Source organism: Citrus clementina, unplaced genomic scaffold (assembly GCF_000493195.1).
Source record: "Citrus clementina cultivar Clemenules unplaced genomic scaffold, Citrus_clementina_v1.0 scaffold_7, whole genome shotgun sequence".
Lineage (NCBI taxonomy): Eukaryota > Viridiplantae > Streptophyta > Magnoliopsida > Sapindales > Rutaceae > Citrus > Citrus x clementina.
The window spans coordinates 5,276,380-5,301,879 of record NW_006262075.1 but is presented as its reverse complement, the minus strand read 5'-3'; the positions used below and the strand labels follow the sequence as shown (position 1 = coordinate 5,301,879).

Here is a 25,500-nt window from a genome sequence, read left to right as displayed (position 1 = left end):
CATCCTCATTTCATTCCTTCTCATATCTTTATTAATTTTTTTTCCCCTTTGCTCTAACCACAACACATTGCTGCAAGCTCCACTTCTGATAATCTCTATAGCTTTTGAGAACTCAAATTATATTGACAGCTGGTGATTTTTTTTTTTTTTAAAGTTATCTTTCTCTGATCATGCTCTAGGCATGAAACCAACTTGTTGAGTCTATTTTCACTTTGATTTATTTATTCAAAGTCTTTTTTTTTTTTTTTTGGGTGGGGGGGGAAGGGATGGGGGCTGTGTCTACTAAGAGACAGGCAGACAGCTTAAAAACACACCAAAGCTCCCATTCAACCAAATTGATAGGACATTGTGTGAGAACTGAGAAGGAGGAGAAGTAAAAACTCATGACTTGTAGTCCTCCAATTGTGGGGATGATGGTTCTGATGTGTCTTGTTGTTTCCTCCTCTTAATAACTGATGACGGACTGCTTGTGTTATGAGAAGAACTTGCACATGACCTAACTGTAATATCCTCAGTTTTATTATTATAGCTCAAGTATGCAGCATCCAGTACCCCATCTGGGCTATGAGGCAACACAGATGAAACTGCTGACAATTCTTTAATCAGTTCAACACAATTCAACACTCTTTCCTGCAAGAAAAATAAAACCCAACTTCATCATCATAACATAAAAATCATTCAAATCAGTAGAAATAAATATCATTCGTTTTGTTACCGTGGAATGATCCAGCCAAAATTTTATTTTACCTTTTCAACATGTATGAAACAAGATATGGCTTTATCAATGTTTTGTGCTTGCTCATCTTCTCTTGACACAGAAATTGCCACAGCTGCAGCAATTTCAGAAGGCTTGAACTCCAAGAAGTCAGTAGCTGCATTCAATTTGCCACCCACCTCACTCATCAAATCCATTAATCCTCAAGAACAAAAATGGGCATTCGCAGTGAGAAAGATACCTTTAATTGTGCTAAATAAAAGCTGTACTGATCTGAACATTGAAGTTGCCGATGGAAGTTGATCATCGTTGACCTTAGTCAGAAAGTAATCAATGAATGAGCAAGGAGTAAGACACTGCATTCTCCACTTCAATGTGCCCAACACCAAAAGCTCCATTTTTTGTATGGTTTTGGCTTCAAACACATACTTTGGTTCTCCCACCTGCTCATTAATACACAACGACCAGGACAAATCAGATTGAAATAAACAAATAAACCATCATTATCCCTTTTTAGATAAAAATAAATAAATTATTTTGGTTAATGAAATGATCTTAAATTAGCTTATACCTGCAATTCAACTAAAAGAGGCACTTCACTCTCCTCCATTTTGGCGGCTAGTGATAAACAGGCTACAGCCAGCAATTGCACAGTCCAATCTTTGCCTTTCTGTTTGTGCCAAAAGTATGACCAAAATAAAATAACAATGAGAAGATTAGACCCAAATACAAAAAAAAATGTTAAATGTAAAGAACGAAAGAATCAAGCCCGGGAGCCTGAACTTACAGGTAATTCATAAACCGATAGGAATCGATCCAAGTAGTTCATAGATAGACAAAAACTCATTGGTCCAAATCTGTAATGTGCATGAGCCTGTTGATGACAGTACCTAAAACTCAGTCAATAGCCCATTACAAGAACCAACAAAGACACCACCTTTATCAACACAAAGCTGAATACCAGTCAAAGAAGAAACATCAAGACTTCAACCCCATAAAAAACTACTAACAAGTTATAAGAATACCGATTAGAAAGAGAATGCGTGCACATAATAAACAAGAAAATGTTGTTGAGAAACAATGAAAAAATAAATAAATCTATAACATAGTCATTGAAAACACTTTAAAAAAAAAAAGGCAAACAAAGATGAGGTAGTAAAACGCAATGATCAGTGGATCAAAACAAGCAAAATAAAATGGGGACCCCAGTTGAAAGAAAAAAAAAAACAACCTTGAGAATCCAATCGAGAGCCTCTCTCCTTACTCTCGAGTCCAAATCCCCACTGCGCAATCTGTTGAGGTAATCATGTTTAGGCAAAAGCTCTCCCTCTTTGACAGCCATTTCTCTGAGCAGCTCCTCACTAACAGTTTGGAATGGAAAAAAACCCATCGGGAAAATGGATCTCTTGTTGATAAAGTTTGAGTCTTGACTGTGGTTTTGACTGTTTTGGTCATCATCATCACCATTTGTGGCATTACAATCAAAACCATCAAAACAAGTGTTTGTGCTCTCTGTACATGTAAGATTTGAGGCTGTAAAGTCAGAAAGATTTTCTGCCATTTTTAGGCACTGTAATAAAAAACCAAATTTATAAAACTAGTAAAAAACCAAGGAAAGATTCATGAGATAAGTGCGATGTCAATGGGTCTGTTGTTGTGGGGGATGAGCGTTATTCTCCATTTTTATTTTTATTTACACAATAAAAGCCAAAAAGAGAGAAAAGACCAGAGCGAGAGCGGGGGAGTAGGGGCTGGGGCTCTGATTGTGATTGAAGAGATGGTATCCTTTGTGCAAACTGCGAAGAGAGAAGGTTTATGTAGGAAATGTACATTTGTTTTCTAGGGTAACCAAGGGAGTAGTAGACTGAGGGATCGTAGATTACACTGCCGAATAAGAAGGAAATTAAAATCTTGAGAAGAAAATATTTTTAACAAAAATGGAAACATAAAATAAGAAAATAAGATAAAACGCAAGACTCTGATGAATATTTTATGTTTTTATGTTTTTATTTTATTATCCCATTATAAGTTAATCATACAATTTTCTACTTCATATTTCGGATATTTATCATTTCACAAGTAGGCTAATAGTATCAGGATCCCTGAAATCATAGAACTTCTCGATTAAGGATATAATTTTTCTATTTGTACCAGATAGGTCCTTGTCCAGTGGCCGGTGTCACTGCTCTAAGTTGAAACTTTTTTCACTTCATATATAAAATATAGTTATCTCTAAAAAGAAAATAGAATTATTAAAACAAAAAATAGACTTTTTAGGGTTAAAAATAGACAGAGGAACAATAGAATTACAACCACATATAGTTAGCAAAATATTAGAAATTTCAGATAAAATAGAAGACACAAAAGATGGAGCAATATATGAATTTCGGTCCAATTAAACTTAGACAGTTCCCATCATGAATAAATTTAAGTTTTAAAAGCAAGTTTCAGTTATTAGACATTAAATTAGAAATAGAAAATATTAATTTTACACAACAAGGCTTACAAATTCAATTAAACGCTATAAAAATAATTGTTAGTGAATGAGTTAATAGAATCATTAGTAGAATTAAAAAGAGAAATTCCACATTTAAATCCAGTAACTAAATAAGGGTCATCAATCTTCATGAACCTATTTCGTACAAAATGGACAAACTACGCCCTTATTTTAAAAATACAAGAACTTGGGGACTAGCATAGTAATATGGTTTTTGTTACTATTGTATAAGTTTTCTTCTAAATGTACAAATAATACTATATAAAACACTAGCATAGTAATATGGGTATCCCATGTCATTGTTATGATAATATATTATTATTATTATTATAAAAAACCCCAGAAACCTTACAAGAAGCCCAATTTCTCTAAGAAAAAAGAATTTAAACCTAAACACAAAACTTTTTTCAACTACAAAGAAGCCATATGCCATAAGTGTGGCATAAAAGGTCATACTGCAAAGTATTGCAGAATGAATCGAAAGCTTCATGAACTTGGCCTTGATGAAGAAATCATCTCCAAAGTTGCCTCTCTTCTTATAGAGTCTTCTGACTTTGAGTCTTCCATGTCGGGAGATAGTGATCCCCTTCAGGTCAATGAACTTATTGACTCAGATACCTCTGCATCTAGCAGTAGTGATTCTGAAATAGATTTTTATTTAAAGAAAATCAATGTTTTGACTAAAGACCAAGAAACATTTCTTGAGCTCGTAAAATATATTTCTGATCCAAATCTTCAAAAAGAATATCTTGATAAGCTTTTGAAAATCCTATATTTTAATAAAGCAAAGACTTCCAAAGTTCCAATTGTTAAAAAGAGTTCTTATGATCTTACTGATATTTTGGATAAGAAGAAAACAAAGAAAACTATCCCCAACATTCAAGACCTCCAAAAGGAGATCAAAGAAATCAAATATGAGATTAGAGAATTAAAAGAAAAACAAAAAGGTGATTATGAAATTATCCAACTTCTGTTATAAAAATAATTACAGGATTATTATTATTATTATTATTTTAACTTTTATCATCCAATTGCTGCGTAAAAAGTGATAATTATTGGTAAATTAAAAAAAATATATAGTTAATATATTGAAAACATTGAAGCAACACGCATCATGTATGGTCAAATAAAGAAGGATAAATTTTAGACTACTCCTTGTGGATTAAATCATTCTTTTACTTATTGAAAATCTTAAATTATCTTTTACTTATTGAAAATCTTAAATTATCTTTTTTTTTTATTCAAAAGATACAGAAAAAATTACGGATGGGTTTGATGAAATTTTTATCTTTTTCACAAAAATAAAAAATAAATTGAGATTCCAATAAATAAATGACACCATTAAAAAATAATCAATTTATAAAAAAAATAATCTAAAATTAGTTCAATAAATTTTACATCACTGCGTCTGGTTTAAGAGTTATAACTGTGAAAATTGGGTTAAAAAAAAACATGTACCTAACTAATCAAATTTAATAGGTAATGGCATATTTGGGTTGGTTTAGTGAGGGCTTAATTTGTGTGATGAATTCATATGATGGGTGATGACATGTTTGTGATTCTGTTTTATTAAATCGAGATTGCATAATTAATTTGACAAGCACCGTACAAAAACGTGATCTGGTGGGTCCATGGATTTTACATTATTTATACATCTGCCCTTATACTTGCAGTATTTCTAACAAGACGATAGCATCTAGTAAAAATTTTACCGGCTTTATTAGAACATAACATTAGGTAATTTTTATGAATTTGGACCTCCCACTAAGCTGATGTCGGGGTAGCAAAATTGATTCAGTGATGAATTTGGTTTAGGGACCAAGGACAGGATGGGTCTCTAGAGAAACTTAAAACTTAAGCTATTAGCTTGATAATATCATTTTCGAATTTTGCCTACTTGAACTTATTGCTTCCTATCCTGTTTTATCAATTATTATATAATAAGGGTGTAGAGCACAAAATATATGATTTTATTTTCAGAAGTTATTAAAAAAAAAAAAGGAAATACGAATTTGCCATTTGATAAAATAAAATAAATTTCTCTCAACACTTATTATCATATTTAACCATTCTCATACAAAAGAATATATATATATATATATATATATATATATATATATATATAACTTGATGATAAGTGTTGAGAATCCTATATAGTTAGGAAAACGAGGAAAATAATGGGTGATGATGAAACGAGAAATTGTTGAGTACCTTTATTGTATTACATCCACTTGATATATGTATAATATGAGTACATGAAGAATTAAATAAAATGATCAATTACGTGATAATTTTTAAAAACAAAATGTACACATATCATACATATATTAAGTGGGTCTAGTGCAAAAGAGATATTCTAAAATTCCTTGGAAGAAGTATTTTTTTCTTTTGCGGGATTGTTTTCCCTCACACCAACGAGAGATAAGCAGATGATTAAAAGAACCAGCGGAAGATTAATGCCTAATGGAGGTTAAAATGGGAAGCCAGACTGGATAGAGGAGGCACGAAGGGCAATGAGGATCGATTGATCAGGGTCATTTCGTAATTTCATTAGACTCTTCGCCCCGGTCAACCGAGATGAAAGAGAGAACGAGAGATGGGAGGTTTAACTGAGGAAGTGTGATTGATGCATGAAATTAAGCCAACGAGGACGAGTTGAATGATATCTTCTTTCATGGAATTCCAGACCTCCACCAACCAAACATTGAGCAGTGAATTAATGGAGGTTCAAAATGAGAATAAGGAGGATAGCTCTGGACTACACTGTTATTTTACTTATATTTTTATTATAATTTGTGTCAAATAGTTTAATCTAAAACGATAGCTTAAATAATCTCTACGCTTCGACTAAGCACAATAACATAAATGAAATGAAATATCATTTTCTAAGTATCTATACTTTTGTCACCCAAATAATCAAGCTTTGTCCTTGAAAATATTTAACCGGAAGAGAATATTTGTTCAAAGTTTAAAATTAGATAATTAGAAAATCACGATTACCTAATCCTTTTTTTTTTCGAGTAATTATCTTTCAGAGAATCACACTTGCACTTGTTTTTTAGGATCAGGATCCTCTCATGATCTGAGCACTCCTGATATTTTACGAATCTTGTGCCACTTGTGTTTTAGTGTTAGTGGATGATTAGGATTTAAATACTTTTTTTTTAATTTATTAATCACCAATCATATTAATAAAATTTACTCAGACGAAGATCAGATAAAGAGAGAATCATGATCTTGTTTTTTAACCCCTTAACCTGCATGCAGTTCTACGGAATTGGGTCATTGTCCATTCCTTATGGAAGCAGTGTGATTCATGGAAAGTAAATTTGAAAAAGGAAAAGCATAAATATGTAGCTCCGTTTGCAACCAATAAATTACTCTAAAAAGGATGTACCATTAGCTGTATCATAAAAATATTAATTGAAATGGGGTGCCAGAATAAAGCCGGTTGAGTGCATTGTCTACCGTTTACATATTTGAAGAGTGTGAAATGTGAACTCAATCCAATGGGATGAACAATGCTTAATATGTTTTTTCCACTATTCTTATTTATTTATTTCAATCCCATTGACTTAAGTGGAAGTTTGGAACTGGGCCATAATTGTAAATCGTCCTTTAATTGAGACTCATATATTTTGAATTGGCTGGCATACATGCTAAATTCACTTCCCAACCTCTCGTTCCTTACTATATTGTACAGTCAAAAAGGAAGAACATTGAGAGTTGTAAACTACGTGCACCGGCATTAATTGACAAATCATGTAATAAACCCCTCTTGCATCCATGGAAGAAACACTTAAAAATTTAAAATTTAAGATAAAAAATCAAATCGCCTTCTTTTAAGACACAAAATTTTCACCCCTTTTGCATCCCTTACTAGGGATGCTCTCTTTTTACCATCTCTTTTAAGTGGTTCTATCCCAAATATTCTCGTGGCCAAAAATAAAGAAGCACTTTTCACCACCGCAAATTTTAATTTGCAAATCACGTGTATGCTGCAAAACCCAGCAGCAGCCTTAACTTGACTTGTTTACTTGTAAGTGCTTAATACAGAGATCAGCAAAGCTCAGATCATATACAACATGCAAACAATGGGTGGGGGTTGTGGTGGTCCAAAGGAAACTCTTTTAAGATTTAGTCTTATATTGTGGTTGAGATTCGAGCTCTCGAAAGTCGGAAGAACTTCTTCACAATCCCTCCATATTCTCTCTATAAAATGCCGTGCCATCAAAAGCATGCATCCAGAACATCAGCCATGGCTTCTGCTGCTGCTCCACGATAAGCGCTGATTGCAAATTCAATTTCTTTCATAAAAAATGACTTGTTACGCATCTAATTGTTTGCCCCCCTTTTGCCATCTAACCCACTTGCTATTTATTTATTAAATCTTTCCCAATATCTTAACGATATTTTATTACTATTTTTATTATTTTATTTAATTTTTTTCTTCTTTTTTAATGTTAGGAGTTTAACTAACATTAATTAGCGATTCAACTCTGAACAAACTGAGAACCTCTCATTGCATAATCAAGAAAAGTTAGTGATTAGGTGTGCCACTCATCTGATATTCTCAGTTCTACTTCAATGTTGACCGCGTCTCATCATCGTCTATCATGGTTTGATAAAAGAAAACCCACTCTGAACATCCCAGTCAGCCTCTCAATATTTCATAGTATGATAGAATTATCACATGCCCTATAGAGGATATGCGTAGAGATCAAATCTTTACTTTTTTTTTTTTTTAAATTAAATGAGACTATTACTTAAGATATTACATATTACATGATACTATAATTGGTATTTACAATCACATAATAATTGAGATTAATTTACATCATAACTAATATTTACAATCACATTATAACTTAAACTAATTTACATTATAATTGATATTTACAATTATATAATAATTTAAATTAATTCACATCAACTCTTATATATAACAACTTAAATTTTAATCATTTTTAATAATCGAGGGATTTCAACCTTCGCTTAAGAGATGAAAAAATAAATTTAAATAAACCCCCACAATGCTTCTGTAAGGATTCGAACCACTTCCCTCACAAGCTCTAGCCACGGACTAAGGCCCAGTGGTTGATCAAATCTTCACTTGAAACCGAGATTTAAACCATGTTTTAATCTGAATTTTACTTAACTATCAAAAATTCAAAATGAAGTTTGATATAGACGGTTTCGGGTTTGGGGTGGGGAGGTTAAAAATAGATAACTTTATCAAATGTGTCTCTTCATGCACATTGATACCTCTATATATAAACATCAATGAAGCAAATAGCGTGTCCGTAAAATATGGCTATATTATCACTCATCAGTTACAATAGATACAAATATGTATATCTTTGTTTGTCTTCAAAGATTTAAAAATGAAATTCATCACCTATTCATCTCTCTCTCTCTAGGCATTGTCCCACACAAGCAACATAACAAATCAAGGGAACACACATGATGCGACCTAGACAACCTGTGTACAAGCACATCAATTAATCACGAAATAAACTAGAGTAACCATTAAGCTCATACCCAATAACTTCTAAGTTTGTGTATTATACTTGATTAAAGGGATTAAGAGTCCATTTAATCTTTGAGGATTTGTAATAGGTTGCCAGAATTGGTATGTAGTTCTATATCCACTGGCTAATAAAATTGCTGCAGGCTGAAGAATTTCAAAGCCATATAGAAGCTACATACTTAGCACATCATATACTGACCTACTCGTCCCACTTGCATAAAGTTTGTCAGATATTGTAACGAAATCCAAAAGGAAGACAACACAAGTTTACAACCGATACATAGTCAACTAAAATCACACTTGCTTTACAATTCATGACATTCAAAAGCCCACCTCCCCAGAGGAGCAAACGATCCATACCCTTATGCCTCATCTATCTGCTCCTGCACAAAGCCCAGTATCACATCACTAAAATATTGGCTAAAATTTAGTAAAAAAAGACAATAATGACCGACATCGAAGGTACAATTACCCTGTTACCTAATATACAGACTCGTAATCACTATTTATTGCAGACAAAGACCGTGCTAGACAAAATTAATAGTTGAGTGCATTTGTATGCATAGATTAACATTATTTAGTTTCTCATTGAGTTTGAAGCAATATCTAGGATTTACAAGATGAGGTCATCTGGATACATGCTACAGACACACTGTTCACTGTTTTGTTCCTCTAAAAAATGACTCCAAATTCTTGCTTTTACTTTTGAAATATTTAGAAAATTCAAAAGTTTCTCATTTATCTCTTATTTATCTCTGCATGTGCACCTGTAGCACAAGATAAATAAATACCCCTGAACTGAAAATTGCACTGACCTGCATATCTGAGGTCCACAGAGTGAGGTTGTCTCTTAGCAATTGCATGATAAGAGTGCTATCCTTGTAGGATTCTTCACCCAAAGTGTCCAGCTCAGCAATGGCCTCCTCAAAGGCCTGAAAAACTCAAAAGTAATTATTTGAAAAGTTCCACATACATGAACTGATTTAGTAAAACAAAGAACTTCATGCTTGTGTACCACACATACAGACCAAGAAAAGGAACAAGCAAAAGATGTTCGTCGTGATCAGCCATTATTAACCATCATGGTATTTAGAATGCACTTTAGTACTAGGTGCAGTGATAACAATTAAACAATGTTTTAACTAGCTAGGCATCAAAGACTAGACTCCACACATATTATTGTTTTTGCATATCAGCAATTCTCTCAATTCCTAATGAGCTGAGTTGTCTCAATTCTTTTTACTGATACGCATAATCGACATTGTTCTGTCTCCATTTTGGAAATTTAAATGGCTACAGCTTCACTATAGCTTCATTATCAGAACTTATGTTTTAATCTTCTGAAAACATGATCCCTGGGGCTGACAAGTACAGGTGACTTATTTTTCACATTTGCCTATGGATCTACCCAGGAGCCAGGACAATGTCATTCAGAATTCAAGTCAGCCTTTGGAATTATGCGCCTTCCATAAACCATTATTTCTCTACCTTGCATAACACACTCAGGGAATTATCAGCATACCACTCAAATACATTTCCTAAAAATAATGCTTAATCCTTATCTCCGTAATGATAGGATTTGTTTAAAATAACACAATTAACAAATGGAGAAAATTCCCTAACTGCAATCTAGCCCATAACATGCATGCTGCACTAGTAATATTCAATATACACTCACTTGAGGAAGATTTAACCAGGTTAGATCTCATCAGTCATCTCAGACACAACCAGCTTAGAAACCAAGAAAAGGAGAAACTAACCTTGTCAATGTCTTCTCCCGTAAGAAGTGAAAATGATGCTTAACTACTTTCTTAACTTAAAACTCGGTATTAACAAAATTGACTTATATAGGCAGCAGAGTTACTTCTTTGTGAAATTGGCTTTCTTCAAAGTAATATTTCCAAGACATATTTGCAATTCAATAACATGGAGGAATTTCCAATACTCTTTTCTTTTGTTCAAAGCCTCTTTATTGTGATAATTGCATTCTTTATGAATACTGAACATGCAACATGATAACATTAAATGATTGTCACAGAAGAATCAAGAGGCACAACTGGAAAAGCAGTTACGAAAGAACAGGTAATTGTGACCAGTATGATCAAATAGATTTAAAATCAAGAGTCCTAAAAAGAGGCATAACTGAAAATACAACATGAATGTACCAGCTATAAAATCAAGAGTCTTAAAAGGAGGCATAACTGAAAACACAACATGAATAACCAGCTAAATACAAACAGAATGATCAACCAGATATAAGATGTTTGTATTCTCCAATGCTATTCTAGTAGAAGCAAGAAGCAGCCATGAAGATATAAAGGCCCAATTCTAACAGAAATAAAGTGAGAATTAAATTGACAAGTTTAATGGATACACATGAAGAACGTTAGAACAACTCATGACAACTCAATAAGTTAGCAGCCATCAACATTAATTATATATACAAAGGAATTATGTTTAGATATGAATTCCGGTGTTAGTGATATTTAATCAATAAACTCGGCAGGGCAAGCAACTCTGATACAAAACACTATAGTAGTTATAGATTTACTAATTAAAATAATAATATAATTATTATAAGCCTCTGGCAACCATGAGGAATGAAGCATACCTGTTTGGCCATGGTACAAGCTTTCTCTGATGAATTGAGAATCTCATAGTAAAACACTGAGAAGTTGAGTGCCAGCCCCAACCTTATAGGGTGTGTTGGCGCCAGATCAGTCAGTGCAATATCCTTCAAACAAGGGAATTAATTCGAAATTATTTAATAACTTGATGAATTCTGTTTAAACGGAGGAAAAAAAAAAGGATTATATAGTAAATCTAAATTCGAAATTACCTGAGCCGCCTTATAAGACAACATAGTGTTTTCAGCGGCGGCCTTCCTCTCATCACCAACTTTAAACTCCGCCAAGTAACGGTAGTAATCTCCCTTCATCTTCAAATAGAAGACTTTGGACTCACCAGCAGTAGCCGAAGGCACAAGGTGCGAGTCCAGCAACTTCAATATGCTCCCGCACACGTCAGATAACTCAGACTCTACCTTTGACCGATAGTCTTTGACCAGCGAGACGTGTTCCTCGTTCTTGCGGCCTTCCTCTTTCTGCTCGATAGAGGAGATAATACGCCACGCGGCGCGAAGAGAGCCGATGACGTTCTTGTAAGCAACGGAGAGGAGGTTGCGCTCCTCGACGGTGAGTTCAGTCGCCGGAGTGGAGGAAGTGACGAGGCTGTCCATGAACTTAACCATCTCTTCATAGCGCTCGGCTTGCTCGGCGAGTTTCGCCAGGTAAACGTATTGCTCTCTCGTCGGGGTTCCCATAGCAGAATTGCAGAAACTGTAAAGTTAACTGGAGGGGAATTGGATCTTCTTCAAAGAAAAATATTCAAGTGATTGAGATTTGATTTGAGCGTGGCTTATATTACGAGGAATTTAGTTGGCTCCAAATGACTGTCAGGAGGACTTACGCGCGAGAGTGAGTAGCTCTTATTACTCGCTACCTACTAGCAAAGCCAGACAGGCAGTTGCAGTTGTTTTGTTTGTGGAGGGATACGGCGGCGTTTTTACCGAGGTGCGAGGTTAAGCTGATTTTGAGCGCGTGTGGATGGTTTTCTAGGACCAATAATGCTGATAGGAGATAAGAGTGGGAATGACAGAGATGATATTGGATTATTTGACCGGAATCCTATTCTATCCTACTGGGCCGTTAAGTCAAAGATTTGTTCTTTCGATTTGGACTAACAATTTTCTTAAGTAAAAAGTTTTTTCAATTCATTTTTCTACATCAAGAGTTTTTTACGTGCGAACGTTTGAATTCTTTTTCATGATCCTCACACGGGGAAAATATCATTCACTAAGAAATTGCAAAATAGAAAATGCGTTTATTATTCGTTAATATATTAAAAGAAGTGGATGTGCCATTTTTCATGAAATAAAGTGGATGTTCTTAGCAAATCATGCGGGTGTATTGAACAGGTTCCAATAAATGGGGCGATCATTATCCTGATTCGTAAACATAATGGTTCTGGCTCAAGACATATTGCGAGTGCATATAAACAAAGTGGGATTCTCGGAAATGGTAGGGGTGTATTTAATAATTATGGCCCAAATGGAGCAAATGGCACTACTGTCGCCGCCCACTTTACTATTATTTCTTTATTCTTCGTCTGAGTTGACTATTATTTCGATAATATCATTCTGCTACTTAAAAACGAAAAAACTTGGTCATATGTAGGTAACGGTAAAATAGCTTCGCCCATGGCCTAGTAGTAGCCCTCGGCATACAATTGGGTTCGCACCAGGGCTCCTTAGGAATTGGGATGGCTTGCTTGTCGTCAAAATTTGAAAAAAAATGAAAATATGTGCAAGTTAATTTGTTGAAGAAGCATGTAATTAGTAAGAGTTCCATGTCTGGTGGTCGTTCAACAGCAAAGCTATAAACAAATAAAATGACTTGTACTGTCGGTGATACCCGTATGTTACAATCATAGCACTAGATCACAGTGCAATCATCCAATTATGTTTTACTATTGTCGCGTACACATGTGATGTATTTATGGTGATTTTTTTTTTTTACCACGACGTATCTTGGGGAGGGTTTCAACTGTGGAATGTACCTTTAAGCCCGTACCACAACTCATACTAAAAGTCCCTGTTCGAACCGAGAGGCACATGTTCTCTAAACAAATGCGATTTCCCTGTGACTCGAACTGGGGAGCAAACCCAATCAAGCCACTTAAGGAGACTCCATTACCAGTGGAGCCATGGAGCCAACACTTTGTTGATTATTTATGGTGATTTTAACTTAGCAATTAGCGTGTTGTATGACTGCACGCGATGGATGACATTGAATGACAGCATGATGGCATAGCCATATCCACTTCATCCTCTAAAAGAGGAATATGTAGAGGAGCATCATCAATATTTAGATAAAAAGAAAAATTAGTTAGTGTTGCAATTGCACAATTACATAACATTTAAATTCATCAAGAAAACTTAAGATAAAGAGAAAAATCAAGATTTCGCTGCAGATAATTCATATCACTTGTTAGTTAATTTGAGAAAGCTTAGACTACATTATTACTTCAATATTTATCGTCATTATCACTTAGAAAGCTCACATTACATCATCACTACAATATCTATCATCATTGTCACATATCAGTAAAAGCTAATGAATCAACCTCAGTCAAAGTGGAGCAGAAGGTGCATGCTCCAAGCCAATGAATCAACCTCAAGTCAATATTTTTTACACCGCATATGAATTAATTTAGTTATCATCATTTACCAGTTAATTACAAAGAAACCTGAAAACAAGAATAAAATGCAATTAATTAACAGAGAAGTTGAGTTTTACCAATGGTGTTGAGCATGTGATGATCAGAAACCCAGGATTGAATGGCCTCCCATCTTCTTTTGTTTTCTGCTATTCAAATTAATGTTTACAGAGAACTTGAATGAAAAAGACTAGAGTGAGAGTGGAGACGGGCACCCAACTTTGCTATTCATAGATAAAGACAATGGTGTTGAGGTAAGTGCTTCTGCCTTTTTGTGGCCGCTGGATTTGGTTTTTACTCTTTTGGAACACTGGTAACTTCGGGGAAACTTGAGGCCCCCCTCGTGGACAAACAAAAATTTTGTGAAGGTAACAATTTTGTCGTTTACATATTTTATGACATAAAATAAATTAAATCGTTTGTTGGTTGTTTGTCACTGCAAAATAACTTTTTTTGTGACCAAACATTCTGTCTCAAAAAAAAAAACTTTTTAATGTCTTAACCAAGAGTGGTAACGGTGGTGGAAAGGTCAGTCATCAAGATTGAACGTCAAGCGCATTAAAGTTCAAATGCAAATACTCAAATTAAGTAAATTTTAGTTTGAAAAAAGAAGCTAATGAATGAGAGAAGTGGAGATAAAGATTAAAACAATACCCCAATACTGAAGTTTGATTCAGATGGGCTGCGCTCAACGGTAACTGCTGTGCAGCTGGCGCAGTGGCACGTGGTTGGTGAGGCTGTTAGTGGTTGCTGTGTTTCACGATTTTAATTAATGAGCCGCTATGTCGTCATGCTTTGTGATTTTCAGGTTTTGTTTTTATTCAATAATTATCTAACAAAGGATGCCCACTTTAACTAAAGTGGAGGGTACGATTTGGACCGCTCAATATAGATTCAATATCCTTTTTTAAACAATTTAAAATTTGCATGTGATAGGGTCCACCAAATTCAACGGCTTTAATTGGTTAATAATAATTTTTTGTTTTATCGATCATGATTCATGCATCATTTTATTTTGTTTTAAAAAACATAACGACAAAAATGCACAACAGGGCATAAAGGGATTGGTTGAAAAGTTAGGCAATCCCATCAAACCATATCAATGTACACATAAATTTTTGGAAATTATTTATGGCTCTACTGTAATTACTGTAACAAAATAATTTGTTCATAAAAATACAACATTAGTCAAGCCAAAACTTTCAATTGCTTTTTTTTTTTTTGTTAATTTATTGAAAATAATTATCTAAGACCAAAAAACAAGGTCTTAAGATATCAAAAAAGCATAATAGCTTTGAAATTAAATTATCTGTCGTAGATGGTTTGGCCAAATCCTAATATTATTCTGTGACTAAATTTGAAATTATTGTAAAAAGAAAAAATATATATATATCGTCTTTCAAATTCTAAATTATTGTAGTGACTAGGAAGTGTCTGTTGCTTGTTTCAGAATTCATACTCTCAACTTCGCGCAAAAACATGTGCTCACAGGCTTACCATTGAACCCATTGCATTTTTATCCTGGATCTTGTTCCTAACCCAGGAACCATAAAATGTTCAGAAATACATAAGAGTATTTTAATTCCAGCATGAAGTCAATCCAATCCGTCAGACATATATATTTTGCATTAAAATTGTTTTTAACTTGATTATAATTAAGTTAATTTCTTGCTGACAAAACGATGGAAACCATTGATTATTGTACGCAGATACGTGAACTTCTCTGATTAGCCATTACTGTAATTATAAATTGAGTTCTACTAAGTTATATTTTAACTCTATTTATAAATTGAGTCCTGTTAAGTTATATTTATTATAAACAATAGTCCAATTGAAAAAAAAAAATGTAAAAATCACACAATGGCACTTGGCCTATCTTTCATGTTACTCATGTTTATATGTTTTGGTTGGATTGTAGATTGCAACAAATATAACTTAGAAAAACCCTTATACAATTTTATCTTTTCAATTTAGATAACTGTCGGGAGCCAGTAGTTTTCTGAAAGTAAAAGCTACAGGGATCATCCTTGAAAACGCTATAATTTCGCCTAAGTTTGGGACCAAAACGATGTACACGTTGTTACCTGGACCTACATACAAGAAGAATGGCTATTCACAAATCACGCGATATGGGTTGGTTTGTTTGGAATGCGAAAGGCGGACAACTTTGATAAATGGAAACTGGGTTTGATCTCGTAAAGTCCTTTTCATATCTATAAATGAATGCTGCAATTTCAGTTTGCCTCTGTAACTGGACATCTGATACTTTTTGCGTCTGAAGCGTTCTGGTTTTGGCAAATTAACTTTTAATCAGATATAACGATTGGCTGCTGCAATCATTAATACTCTGTTTACGTACAACGCCACACATGTTCATATTAGAAATATTGTAGCTTATTACAAGATGCAGATAATTTTTCAATTGATTTTTCTGCAATTGATCCTGATCTGTCCAGCACTTCCTGTGAGAGGTTTGATGTTGCCCATCTTGATCATACCCCTGGCGAAGTCCTTGAAAAAAACAGAGATGCTAGCAGCGTATCTTTTGACCAGAAAATCAGCAGAATTGCCATTAAAGAGCTCTTGGTCAGAATGAAGAAGCCCCTTCTTGTTCAACAGATTCTTGTAATATAAATTGTCAAAGCACGTTGGAGTTTGACGGTCAAGGTTTGCCAGAACATTGTCATTTCCTCTTCTTGGGCATCTCTGCTGCAAGGACCTGGCGAAGCTGGTGTCAATATTGGAATCGTTGTAAATGTGTCCTCGAAATGATGTGCACCTTGCCTTGCCTACCGTATGTCCACCTGCCAATGGCCATATACATAAGATGAGCTCTGTCAATTAATTGGTCTGCTGAGAGTTGCAGTATGTGATTAAGGGTGTGTTTGAGATTGGTATGCTGTAATTTTTAAGTTACAGTTGCTGTAAAAAAAAATATAACTATAAAATAAAAATTAATAATATATAGTAAATGTAAATTTTAAATAATAATTTTCATAAAATTATTAAAGATATAATAAATTTTTCAAGTGAAAAATCATATCAACATAGTTTCCAAGTTACAGTAACTAGTGTTTACCAAACACTTTAGTGCTGTAACTTTTAAGCTACAGCTGTCCAACCTCAATTCCAAACACACACTTTAGTGCTGTAACTTTTAAGCTACAGCTGTCCAACCTCAATTCCAAACACAACCTAAGTTAAGGGATTCACTGAATTTAATTTGTAGCATATTAGTGTAGACCAAGTAATAACTACAGTTGAATTACCAGCAAGAGCCACCATGTTCTTTAATGAGAGACCCTGTGCCGAGAAGCTTGATATGAGAGCACTCAAATTAGAAGTGGGTGGAGGGATGGAGGTATTTGCCGCTGCCCTGCTAGCAGTGGTAGAATCTCTTCTTCCCAATCTAACTTTCCATGAAGGACCTCCGAACTGCAATTGTGCCAAAGAAACGTTGCCCCACCCAAAAAAAAAAATAATAATAATAATTGAAGCAAGTGGATAAATTAGTACATGCAGGAGACTTGATGATAGTCAAGATTGGAGATTTCAAGATCTTCATCAATATAATTAACATGGAGACTAGCGGGAGCTTACAACAACAACTGAATCGCGTGCGGCAATGGCAAGAATATCTGCACACGAAACAACACGGGGGCATGCTTTCTCCAGATTAGCTTTAATCTGATCCACCACGTTGAACCCTCTGGCCGAGTTATTGTTAGGAACTGCTGTTTTCTCTCCTATGAAATTGGCCGTATCATCCAACAGTACCGATCCATCGCAGCCCTGATTGTCATCAATCAGTTGAAATAGCTTAAGACTAATTATAACACAAAACAGACAAACGACCGAAAACAAACAAAGCATACATTGACAAAGCAGTCGTGGAAATGAAGTCGAAGTAAAGACGCCCCTACGCGTGTTTCATTTTTTATAGCAGCTATAATCCCTGCCCGAACAATAGACAATGCTTTTGGGCATGTGGATTTGTAGTAGTTTGTTGAGAGTTGGGAGTTGGCTTGATCAAGAGTTGCAGTGACAAAAGTAAGTATAAGAAGGAGAAAGTAGTAACTTGTTGCTGCCATATCTAGCACTTCTGCAGTCGTCAAGAGAGATTTTTGCCTTTATAAATACGTATATATTCGCTAAACAGTGACTTTAATACTAAGCCCAAGCAACACAGCCCCAATAATTCTGCTGAGATGGCGTACGATTTTTGTTTTAGTTTGCCGACACTAATCTATATTGAGACCATCGTGGCTTGGTAAATTTGAAGGATAGGGAATAATGCTTCTATAACTGGATGAAATTTTGCCCTGCGCAAGAACAGTTGGCTTAATCAAGCTGGTTACGACATCACATTCATGTGGCCCAGAGCTTACTTTTTTATTGGTGAAAGATAAACAACATGTGAAAGTTGATAAAGTTTGCTTTCCCCATGCAAATGCCGAACAGGTGTCATGGCATAATCACTGCTCATCTCAAGCTGGAACTGGGGATACGAGCGACGAGGTTTTGGAATGCCTAATTGGAATTAATAATCAAATTTATTTCGATTTGTTTTTAGCTATTAATTCGCTTTCAACACCGTCATCATATTTATTCGATACGTGCTCCCAACAATTTTCCAACAAGAATATTTGACGAAGGCGCATGCAATAATGAAGTTGTTAATCGATGATATTGACATTGGTGTTTTTATTATTATTATCTTTTTTTTTTTGTCAATCAGGGAAATTTGTGGAGTCGTAGGCGAAATGATTAGCAGCGATTAGCGTACCATGAAAAAATTGAATTTTTTAGGAAAAAGTTATTTGTCCTGATTTTAACTCCGAATTGCACCCTGAATTGAAACGCACTGTTTTAATTAAATAAAAAACGCACCGTTTAACCTTTCCTTTTGACGAGAAATACGAGCAAAATCTCTCTGTCTCTCACACCCGCAAAAATCTACAATCACTGACGAGACAGTTGACACGGACGACAGACGAGCCCTAGACGGCGGACCACCACCGTCACTCGATCGATGTCTCTGTTGCCATCACAACAGTCACGCGACAGCCGGCACTCACAAAGCTAACACGCAACAGCCAGCAGCACACCCTCCCAACAGCTGGCAGCACCCCCTCCCAACAGCCGGCTCTCCTTGGCTAGGTCTCCATTGCCATCACCGATATTTCTGCATCTGAGGTAATGGAATAATTCTTTTAGAGTTGATTGAGATTTTGGTTGATTTGAAATTCCTGGTGATTTGGTAATGTGTTTGTGTTACTGGTTGACACGGCTGAAGATGATGTTTGATTCATGGTAGATATCTTGCATAATTTAACAAATTATAATTTAATTAACAATTTGTGAATTTGCCATTTGGAAAACTCGAATTTGCCAATTCGGCTGAAGAAGATGTGTTATTAGTTGACAATTTGCCATTTGGGAAACTCGAGCTGCACAAAGTGTTGAGTGTTGGGTTGAAACGAAAGCAAATAGACGAACAAACACGTGTCGCACGGCTGCAATGAATTGAAGAAGTGACGTCGTTCGGTTTTGCAGTTTGCAATGAATTAAAGCTAGCTGCACAGAGTGTTGAGTGTTGGGTTGAAACGAAAGCAAATAGAATGACAAACACGTGTTGCACAAACTGCGATGAATTGAAGAAGCGACATCGTTTGGTTTAATCAACAATGCTTACACACACGTGCTGCACAATTGCAATTAAAAAGGAAAAACAACCGTTTTAAAATATAGCGTTTTGGTAAATTTTGGGGCGCAAATTCGGGGTTAAGTTCGAGGCATATAGCGGCGCTGAATTTTTTAAACCGTGAAGAGGGGGAGAGAGAGAGAGAGAAGGGTGGAGGCGAAATTGTCGGCCCAGCCTTTATAAGTAAATGGACTGGCCCAGTTTTCTTTCTAATAAGTTAGGCCGAATCAGAAATTTTCGGCCCAGCCTTTATTTGAGTGGGGGACTTCTATAATTTGTATGAAACTTCTGTTTTCACATTTATAACTTTTTCTTTGCTGAAAATTACAATACAATTTTAAATAAACTAGAATAGATTAATTAAATTCTAAATGTACATTAGTTATAATAAAGTTCTTATTATTAAATAGTTTATTTCTTCGTTGTCTTTTTTTTTTAATTTCCTAAAAAAATTTAATTATATCATATATTAGATTTAGAGATATCTAGGGTTTATAATTTGTAAGGACATTTTAGTTTATTTAAATTCATATATTTGTTCTTTAATGGTTAAATATAAAGTTTTATAACAATATTGAAGGGGTATGAAAAGCATTATTCTTGTTATCACTATTATTACTATTATCGTTTAGGGTTTGGTTGATTTCAAATGAAAATTCAGTAAACATTAAACCAATTGTCGTTTCAACAATTTCGTTTGAATTATTTATCTAATGATTAACTGACTGGATAGGAAAATTGTAGTGGATCTGGTAATTTCAAATATCCTATGGGTTCAAATTATAATTATTTGAGATTTCTTTTTTCCCCTTTTGGACACAAGACCATGCGATCTGGATCTAGTATCTACAATAATATTATCCTCAAATTAAAACGGTATTTTTTTTTATTAAAAAAAAAGGGAAATTTTTTTGATAATGCATTTGCTTGTACGAGAAACGAGGGAACCCTAAAAAATTGAAGCACAGTCTTATAAGAGGGTCAAAAGCATTTCCTTTTCCACAAGGGTAAGCCGTGGAAGCTAATCTGTGCCTCACTTCACGCTCACGTCTTAAACGCTGAGGAGGCTACTGAAAATGGAGCTCTGTACAGCCACACAAACACAGTCAGCCATCTCCAATCACCACCACCCATTCCTCACCACCACTACAGCCCCTGCTCTCGTCCGCACCAAATCCGCTCTCTCTCTCAAGCAAACCACAGTCTCCTGCTCCGGTTATGGCCTACGCTCCCGTACGATACAAAACCCTAGGTCTACTTTATCATTTTCCGTCTCTTCTTTTTTTATTTACTGCTGATGACTTAACAAATGTTGGTTTCTAAACCCCCCAGCTACGTGGATGGTTCAGATTTTTTGCTCAATTAAATGTTATATATAGTTCTGATATATTTGTGTTTGGCTAATAGTCTATTGCTTGTGATTCGAATTTTTTTTTTTTTTTCATTTGGACTTGAAGTGTACATTTGAATGAGTCCGGGGCCTTATTCGTTTAGGCTGTGTTTCGTTGATTTCTTTATATCACTATTTCATTTCGTTTTTAAATGAAAATGATTTAAAAAGATAAAAAGAAATGAACAAATTTCTGTAAAAGAACACATTTTAAAAGTGGCAAGGAGTCTAGAGAAACGTGACAAGATTATGAGCATTTATTATACATTCAATATTCTGTGAATCTTGTGTCGTTTTGAGCATACTGCCCAAGGCTGATCATTAAGATTTCTACATGGTTGGTTTCTGGTGGAATCTAAGAAATGCATTGAGAAGAAACACGTTTTTAATACTTGGAGTGATATTACTTATTTCAGGAATTCTCTATTATACCAACCCATTGCCAAAAGCAACCTCTGAAGAAACTTCAAGTGGAACAGATCAGTATGTTGTGGATAAACGAGATGGTGCGACGGCAGCTGAAGATGTTCCGGCAGTTGAAAAGAATGTGTACAATGAAAGTGTGGCTACTGCAGTACCTAAAGAGGAATCACCTGTGGATGGGCTGACTAATGAACTTTTGGACAACCTTAAAATAAAGGTTTGTTTAAATCTCAAGAGTTCGTGTTATGGTATTTAGAAGCCTTATTATGTATATATATATGCTTGTGAGTAAGGATATTACACATAACATCTATTTTCGCTACAAAGTGATGAAAGATTTTTTGTTCTCTAAGCAATTTCCTTCTAGCCCTCAGATAAATACTTTAAAACTGCATTATTGGGTGCCCTTTAAGGCATAGTTAGCTCTCACCTGGTTTTATTCGATCTATCGATGTAATTTTTTTAGTTACTGCATAAAGAAGCAAAAGCTTTTGCTGTGATGATGCAGTCAACTGGTTGAAAGTATTTTTGGACCATTATGTCCATCCTGAGTGGTTACCCGAGCAATGGTAGATTTTGAAGCATTGGTATGCAATGGTGCCCCCTTTATGTTCGTTGTATGTTGCTTTTATTCTGATTTCCTGATGACTACGCTTATACCTCTCTCTCTCCCTTTGTTATCCTCCTTTTTTTTTCGGGGGAAAAAATGGTCATCAATGGTGAAGCTGAGACATTTTTTGTTTCTATTTTTTTTTTCCCTTTGGTGGCTTCATTTTTGGGGTTTAGATTTTTTTATCTCTCATTTAAATGCAAAATGGTTGCTATGATGATAACTTTATTCTTTTTGAAAGTGTTCTTGATGAAACGTCGACAATCATGTCGATCTGAGCGGTTACCTGAGCAACATGTTTTACCAGTTGTTTAATTTGTTCCTTCAATAAAAGTATTACCTTCCTTTCTTTTGTAGTTCCATTTTTCCGCTTCTTTTTTGTTTCTAATGGCCTCTAATGGTCTCTGTTAGTTTTATCCTGTTGAGTTTTATTTCTGAAATGTCTATGCTGGATCCCTTCTTGAAATGCAAATCAGTTGCTATGATGATTACTAGAAGTTATAGAAAGTCTTGTTGAATTCTTAATGAAATGTCGACAAAAATTGTCGATCTGAGCGGTTACCTGAGCAACGTATTCTGTTAATTTTCCCCTTATGCCTTCAAAAAGGTTACTTTCATAAAAATAAATGTTTTTTTGATAACTGTGTTGAAGACTTTGTTGATAGCATGTTTCTCTCATGCCGGTGGCTTTAACTTCACTAGGTTAGATGATATTTTTCCTCTGTTTTAAGAGGTGCTGATGTCGTAAAGATTAAGAAAGTAACCACGTGACGCCTTGAGTATCTCAACTTGGATTTACAACTTGACAACTTTGTTTTGATGAATGTAGTAAGTTAATTTGCAAATACAGAAGGGCTGGATGGAGCACTTTGGTTTATGGTTTTGATAGGCTGCATTATTCTTTCCGTTGTGTATCTACCAGTTTGTTGAATTGCATTTATTTTGTTTTAACATACTTTTGGCTTGATATATTTTTTACTGTATTGAGGACTTCTTGAATATTTGCAGTTTGACTCTGAAGATAAATATTCACTTGTTCTATATGGAACCGGTGCTTTGCTTGCTCTGTGGTTAACAACAGTGGTGGTTGGTGCAATAGATTCTATTCCATTGGTGTGTATATTCACATCTTCTACTTGTTGACCATGAATAATTCTCATTTTCCTTTCTTTTGGAATTTTCTGATGATTAACTTTATGAATCAGTTTCCTAAGTTGATGGAAGTAGTGGGTCTTGGATACACATTGTGGTTCAGCTGGCGTTATCTGTTATTCAAGGTAGCTATTTTGAGAGAAATTTGGGCTTTTATCTTCCATAGACATGATGATCACAGTGTGCTTATTGGTTTGCTGCTTGCATTACAGAAAAATAGAGATGAGCTGGCCACTAAAATTGAAGAACTCAAGCAACAGGTCCTTGGCTCAAATGATGATTGATATGAAAGAAACAATTGGTTTTGCACAGCCTTATTTGCAAAAGATGAATGTAGATCAGAAAGTTATAGCTAGACATTTTGGCAGTTCTTATAGAATGGTGTCTATCAGTGTACAAGGCTCTACGCCTCTACCTGTTGTTTTTACAGTTTTCCCCTTTGGTTGTAACTTGTAAGAATGTCATCACTGAGTAAAGCTGTTTGGAATTTTTTGCCCTCTGATTGGTCAGATGCACACATGGTTTTGATCGTGCAAGTACAGCATGGGGAATTTTTAAGTGCGTTTCCTTGAGTTGGATTGTTGCGGTTGAATGTATGAATCAAGATTGTAAAGCTTGCTAACGACCGACTCCATCTCCCTGGAAAATAGGACATATATAGATAAGCAAATATCATAACGAGGCTGGTGACGTTTCATACAAATTGCAGGCTCTAATTCCAAGAGTGAGTTCAATTGCTTACAAAGCATATCCCAGCAAGGATACCATAACATTTACAGCACTCTTTATGGTAAAGACATAAACAGCAAAATAGCATTACCAAGATGTTAATTATCAGCAAAGTAAACCAAAAGCCTATTGAATGACAACATGGGATCGGGAGGAGTGGGCTGTGCATGAATAATGTAAGAAAGCTTGAGTGGCTCATTGAGAGAGATGTTACCGGTTTACAATTTTCTTACTCTGCACGTCTAAAAAGCATACAACGAAATTTTAATGCTCAGCTGTGGAAGATCAATCCCCATTGAGAAGATATTCTCAAAGAGAACTGTAAATCGGGTAACATTACTCACAACAAAGCACTTCAGATGATTCACATGCAACCCCTCTCCTATGTCATCATTCGTTATATTTTCGGTGAACTTGCTAAGAACATGATGTTTTGCTTGACGCAAGCCATCGAAGGTTCTAACGGTTTTGAATAATTGCTTTTCTACAACATTAGTTAAGGTTGGTAATGATTTGTGAAATTTTTGGATGATTTTGATCTGAAGTGTTGTGCTGCTCTAGGTGACGGTCGCCTTTGGTTCTAGGGTTACAACGAAGGATTATGCCAAACCACAAACTCTTTGTACAAATATGAACATTGAGAGCAGATCCTTAAACTTGCTTGCGTTTGTTAAAATAAAACATCCATCAAATCCAATAATTGGGACAAAATGCCCCCTTTGAATCCAATATCCAAATTATATGATATTGGAACAGCTATTTTGCAGTCAATATTTTCCATTAGATTCATCATCACCCGGTAAAAGAAGGAAGGGACACGGGACATTGAGCAAGAATTGGATTACCGCTTCTGAAATGAAATAGAAACAGTTGTGCTGCAATCAGTAACCATTAGCATTAACACCTAACACAGCTGAGCACCTCTATTTGGAATTAAAACATAATAGTTACAACAAAGAAAGTAAACAAACGCAATATATGGTATTATTATTATTATTATTCAATCTCTTCTTGCACAGCAAAACAACATTATGAGAATGCCAAGTTAATCCTTAGCAAATACAACAAACAACCTATTGAATGACAATATGGGAGGGGTGGGTTGTATAAGAATAATGTAATCAAAGAAGCAGGATGATTCGTTGGGGGTATGTAACCTGCTTACAGTTTCCTGCAAGGAATTTGTCAGGTGAGGTTCGGCCTTTCACAGTTCATATTCAGATTGTGATAAAGCTTTTGAAAGTGAAATGGCCAGACCCAGTAGTTGAAGAAATGAGATTGCAAGCCCGTGTTGTGATACATGATCTTTAAGGAGCTTCGATTGCAGCTTTTGACAAATTTAAAGTACAGCGACGGCCAATGCATGATCTTTTCCTTTTACGGAATAGAAAATCCAACCCTTTTTTTTCTGACTGCAAAGACATTACTAAAAAAGGTTAAAATCTAACGTTATAATCTTTTTGCTCAGATCTA

General features: G+C 35.0%; 4 protein-coding genes and 3 non-coding genes across 9 annotated transcripts; 4 read left to right on the top strand and 3 right to left on the bottom strand.

Moving 5' to 3' along the window:
- Positions 1–239: 239 nt before the first annotated feature.
- Positions 240–2,417, bottom strand: LOC18037312 (cyclin-D4-2). The gene is made up of 6 exons (XM_006426231.2): positions 1,947–2,417; positions 1,503–1,589; positions 1,287–1,385; positions 957–1,158; positions 748–872; positions 240–630 (listed from the first exon to the last, which is right to left on the bottom strand). Exons 1-6 carry the CDS (start codon positions 2,274–2,276, stop codon positions 382–384), a joined length of 1,092 nt encoding a protein of 363 aa, XP_006426294.1. The 5' UTR covers positions 2,277–2,417; the 3' UTR covers positions 240–381.
- Positions 2,418–8,510: 6,093 nt separating this feature from the next.
- LOC18037260 (14-3-3-like protein GF14 kappa) lies at positions 8,511–12,378 on the bottom strand. Of its 2 annotated transcripts, none has more exons than XM_006426228.2 (4): positions 11,582–12,378; positions 11,354–11,476; positions 9,558–9,674; positions 8,511–9,119 (listed from the first exon to the last, which is right to left on the bottom strand). In XM_006426228.2, the coding sequence occupies exons 1-4, from the start codon at positions 12,062–12,064 to the stop codon at positions 9,105–9,107; spliced, it is 738 nt and encodes a 245-aa protein (XP_006426291.1). In that variant the 5' UTR covers positions 12,065–12,378; the 3' UTR covers positions 8,511–9,104. The 2 variants fall into 2 exon arrangements, with proteins under 2 accessions (XP_006426291.1, XP_006426292.1); XM_006426229.2 differs by having other exon boundaries at positions 8,511–9,125; positions 11,582–12,377.
- A 3,945-nt stretch (positions 12,379–16,323) lies between these two features.
- LOC112097056 (peroxidase 4-like) lies at positions 16,324–18,282 on the bottom strand. The gene is made up of 4 exons (XM_024181372.1): positions 17,895–18,282; positions 17,620–17,811; positions 17,289–17,454; positions 16,324–16,823 (listed from the first exon to the last, which is right to left on the bottom strand). The coding sequence occupies exons 1-4, from the start codon at positions 18,108–18,110 to the stop codon at positions 16,438–16,440; spliced, it is 960 nt and encodes a 319-aa protein (XP_024037140.1). The 5' UTR covers positions 18,111–18,282; the 3' UTR covers positions 16,324–16,437.
- A 2,305-nt stretch (positions 18,283–20,587) lies between these two features.
- LOC18036826 (protein CURVATURE THYLAKOID 1D, chloroplastic) lies at positions 20,588–23,856 on the top strand. Of its 2 annotated transcripts, none has more exons than XM_006426227.2 (5): positions 20,588–20,956; positions 21,530–21,753; positions 23,155–23,259; positions 23,352–23,423; positions 23,511–23,856. In XM_006426227.2, the coding sequence occupies exons 1-5, from the start codon at positions 20,800–20,802 to the stop codon at positions 23,580–23,582; spliced, it is 630 nt and encodes a 209-aa protein (XP_006426290.1). In that variant the 5' UTR covers positions 20,588–20,799; the 3' UTR covers positions 23,583–23,856. The 2 variants fall into 2 exon arrangements, with proteins under 2 accessions (XP_006426290.1, XP_024036802.1); XM_024181034.1 differs by having other exon boundaries at positions 20,853–20,975.
- On the top strand, positions 22,028–22,103 carry LOC112097079. The gene has a single exon (XR_002904737.1). It is a non-coding gene; the product is annotated as a small nucleolar RNA snoR128 (small nucleolar RNA).
- On the top strand, positions 22,355–22,440 carry LOC112097078. Its single transcript, XR_002904736.1, has one exon. It is a non-coding gene; the product is annotated as a small nucleolar RNA snoR128 (small nucleolar RNA).
- Positions 22,623–22,716, top strand: LOC112097077. The gene has a single exon (XR_002904735.1). It is a non-coding gene; the product is annotated as a small nucleolar RNA snoR128 (small nucleolar RNA).
- Positions 23,857–25,500: the final 1,644 nt, after the last annotated feature.

Excerpts from the sequence above, each read along its gene's own strand:
- LOC18037312 (XM_006426231.2), bottom strand. The coding sequence starts at position 2,276 with ATGGCAGAAAATCTTTCTGACTTTACAGCCTCAAATCTTACATGTACA. Across the intron at positions 1,159-1,286 it reads CTCTTTTAGTTGAATTGCAG|GTGGGAGAACCAAAGTATGT; the intron begins GTATAAGCTAAT and ends ATTAATGAGCAG. Across the intron at positions 873-956 it reads TTTATTTAGCACAATTAAAG|CTACTGACTTCTTGGAGTTC; the intron begins GTATCTTTCTCA and ends AATTGAATGCAG.
- LOC18037260 (XM_006426229.2), bottom strand. The coding sequence starts at position 12,064 with ATGGGAACCCCGACGAGAGAGCAATACGTTTACCTGGCGAAACTCGCC. Across the intron at positions 11,477-11,581 it reads TGTCTTATAAGGCGGCTCAG|GATATTGCACTGACTGATCT; the intron begins GTAATTTCGAAT and ends CCTTGTTTGAAG. Across the intron at positions 9,126-9,557 it reads TGTGGACCTCAGATATGCAG|GAGCAGATAGATGAGGCATA; the intron begins GTCAGTGCAATT and ends GGCTTTGTGCAG.
- LOC112097056 (XM_024181372.1), bottom strand. The coding sequence starts at position 18,110 with ATGGCAGCAACAAGTTACTACTTTCTCCTTCTTATACTTACTTTTGTC. Across the intron at positions 17,455-17,619 it reads CACGCGATTCAGTTGTTGTT|TTCGGAGGTCCTTCATGGAA; the intron begins GTAAGCTCCCGC and ends GCACAATTGCAG. Across the intron at positions 16,824-17,288 it reads GAACATGGTGGCTCTTGCTG|GTGGACATACGGTAGGCAAG; the intron begins GTAATTCAACTG and ends GGCCATTGGCAG.
- LOC18036826 (XM_006426227.2), top strand. The coding sequence starts at position 20,800 with ATGGAGCTCTGTACAGCCACACAAACACAGTCAGCCATCTCCAATCAC. Across the intron at positions 20,957-21,529 it reads CGGTTATGGCCTACGCTCCC|GAATTCTCTATTATACCAAC; the intron begins GTACGATACAAA and ends TACTTATTTCAG. Across the intron at positions 23,424-23,510 it reads GGCGTTATCTGTTATTCAAG|AAAAATAGAGATGAGCTGGC; the intron begins GTAGCTATTTTG and ends CTTGCATTACAG.